General features: G+C 29.6%; 1 protein-coding gene across 1 annotated transcript; it reads left to right on the forward strand.

Annotated features, from left to right (window-relative positions):
• The first annotated feature begins 414 nt into the window (after positions 1–414).
• Positions 415–2518, forward strand: LOC145933498 (uncharacterized). The gene is made up of 7 exons (XM_083033232.1): positions 415–542; positions 625–824; positions 1060–1247; positions 1347–1464; positions 1599–1856; positions 1990–2075; positions 2165–2518. The coding sequence occupies exons 1-7, from the start codon at positions 526–528 to the stop codon at positions 2360–2362; spliced, it is 1065 nt and encodes a 354-aa protein (XP_082889358.1). The 5' UTR covers positions 415–525; the 3' UTR covers positions 2363–2518.
• Positions 2519–3276: the final 758 nt, after the last annotated feature.

Genomic DNA, 3276 nt, shown 5'->3' on the forward strand with positions numbered 1-3276 from the left:
ATCGGTATCGTTAGCTACCGACAATTGTCGCTTGCGCGACCGACGATCGTAATTGTAGGTGATTCTGTAACGTGGCCTTAACGATTATAATCGATGCAAAATTCGTTACAGATGCATCGAAATAATTCGATAGATGTGCAACGTTGTCAGATTTTAAGCAGTTAAAATCTAGTCACTTTTGAGGGAATTTATGAACGCCTTAGCATTGTGGTAATTCTGGGTTGAGTTATCGTTGGTGGGAAGCGAGAGAGAATAGCCGCTGTCGAGTGTGTCTCGCGGAGAAGAATAAAATTCTCGCTGTCGAGCAAGACTGTTGTAAATAAATATAGTGTATATAGTGTATATAGTGGTTGTATTATATGTTTATAATAAGTCCATCATCCTTACATCTTTCCGGAAAATATCGAACGATTTTTCTTTCGGAAAGAATATTTAGCTTTACTTTCTCGCTTAATCTCTTACAGATTAGTTTGTGATTTTTAATTTTGACAAAGTACAAACATAAACAACTTCATCAATTGGAAAATGTCACATATCTATAAGTATGTATTTTGATAAATATAAAATATATACAATATACAAATTACATATGATAAAATTTAATGAGAGACTTTTATTTCACAGCAAAAAAACAAGAACTGCAAGGGCATCACATTTACAGTTAACAAAAATGATAGAATATTTTTATTTAAACAAGGGTCTCGCGGAAGGAAAATTTAATGCTCTACATGGAAGAGAAGAAGCTCAGAAAAAGTGGACAGAATTAGCAAATGAATTGAATTCCTTTCAAGGAGCGACAAAAACGGTTGAACAGTGGCAAGTGGTATGAATATATGCATGCACATATATTTAAATATGTTCTAAAATATATCTAATAGTATAATTCCTATAATATATTTAATAATATAAAATATTTATATAACATACCTAATAATATATATGTTAACATTATATTATGTAACATTTACTGGGAATATTTCTAATTCTTATTCTAATTAATATTAGTGCTTATGCACCAAATCTTCTGTATAACATGTGGGTTTATTTATATGTTTAATATTTGGAGGGACTTTAAAAGTCGCACTTCAATAAAAGCAAAAGATTTGCGGAAGGCAAAGGGGTTAACGGGTAATAAAGCTATCATGCAACCTGAACTGACTGAACTTGAGCTACGTGTGATTGGAATAATAGGAGCCGAGTATGTCGAAGGAAGTAAATATTGCGCAGAAAGTATCCCCGATGAGGAGGTAATGTTTATAAACTTTTAAAGTCACGATATCTGTCGCAACATATTCTTTCGATGGAAGCAGTATTTTTACAAATGTACTTATTATCCGTGTATATAGAATTTACTGGAAGAACTTGAACAAGGAAATACTTCAGTTTTGTCAGAGACTCCACAAATAATAAGTGTTTGCACAGATACCCCAAACGAAATTTCTCAAGATTCGCAGTATTTAAATGGTAAGAAATAATAATAATAATAATAAGTAAATTCCAGATAAATTAAATTATAAATAGATTCTATAAATTGATAAGTTGTAATACATATTCTTATGCATATATAATGCATAATATACATACTCTTTTGTTTGCAGCTAATTCCGAAGATAACAATGACAATGATTTAATTTTCTATGAGGATTCTTCACTAGAACATAATGAAAATATAAATGAAAATAAAGATTCTGATGCTACACAGATTCTCGCTAATTGCGAATCGAGAAAGGCTCCAAAGACTGCTATTCCATCTTTTAGGACAAGAAAAACCCCGTACCCATTGCCAACATCAAAGCCTGCAGAAGAATCAAGTAGTTCTTCACAAAACATTAATGCGCCCACTTCAACGAGAAAATGTAAAGCTAAAATCTTACTCTAGATTATAATTTTTAAAATTATTTTTCAAAATTTTTTATATATTTAAATTTATGTTTATGTTTTTGTTTGTTTTTTTTATATTTATATTTTTGATTTCTCAATTATTTGTAGTTAATCGAGTTACACCGTCCGAAAAATTATATTCCTCAAGGGAGAACTTCCAGTCCATTGCTCAGAAGCAGGCCGATGCTGCGTTTGTAAGTAACTCTTCAATTGGCGTAAAATATATGATTTTTTAAAAACAAATTATGTAGATAATTCATAAAATATATTCGAATGTTTGCAGATACATGCTGAATCTGCCAAAGTTCAAGCAGAGGCATCTAAAATGCATGCGCTTGCAATGACTGAAATTGCACATGCCATACAAAAGTTGGCAGATACTGCTGCTGTACAAGCTGTTAATGATAGTGAACGGATAAGAGTTTTTGAGAAATTTACAATAATGATGAAAAACCTATTGCCTACTTATCTCAACGAATAATCTCTGTGATGTCATAGTTCCTAGAGAATTCGATGAAGTACTGCGAGTACTTCTTTGCCAAATGTGATCCGCCCTATATTTTTATAATAATGATAAATTAATATATAGTATCTATAATAGTGATCTTTATTTAATAATTATAATTATAATTTTGTTTTATTTTTAGTTTTATTTTATAATTTTGTGTTGTACTACTTGGATCAAATGCAATATTAAGTTAATATTAAGTTACGCGCAAGAAGAATATGTTAAATATTACCAAAGATGTTCAAAACTGTGAAGTATTACCAAATAAATGTATGCTAATTCTAAATATACTTTTAAACTGAGTAAAATTGTTTGGCAATTATTTGTTAATTTTGGGGGATCAAGTGATTTTTTAAATATTTTTTTTATATTGCAACTATATATGGTGTAACGCTATTCAACACAATTTGTGTGTCAATCTTATTACATATGATTAACTGAATCAGGAGTACAAAATATAAAAACTTTTAGCACTTTGTGTGTATCGCTTGTTTATTCAATCTTTACAAAAAATACTGTGTATATTTACACCTAAATATATCTGTATATTTACACCTATAATATATACAAGAAAAGAATATTGAATATATTTAGACAATACATTTTTTAAATAAATATAGAAGTTAAGAAAACGAAAACAAATTGCTTTTTATCACAATAAAATGGAATGAAAATGATCTGATGTATAAGATAATTAATTTTAAATTTACATTTATACATTGTACAATTTCATCTACCAAATCTTTCTGCTATTAAACGATCTTGGATGCGACGTGCGATAGCAAGAGGTCTACGATCATTATTATCCGGATTATTAATATCATGAGCCTCACCACAATTTTCGTACATATGTGCATCATCAAATTCATCGAACAGATCATCATCAA

Source organism: Prenolepis imparis, unplaced genomic scaffold (genome assembly GCF_030444845.1).
Source record: "Prenolepis imparis isolate NDT839.2.m4 unplaced genomic scaffold, iyPreImpa1.0 SCAF_3, whole genome shotgun sequence".
Taxonomy (NCBI): domain Eukaryota; kingdom Metazoa; phylum Arthropoda; class Insecta; order Hymenoptera; family Formicidae; genus Prenolepis; species Prenolepis imparis.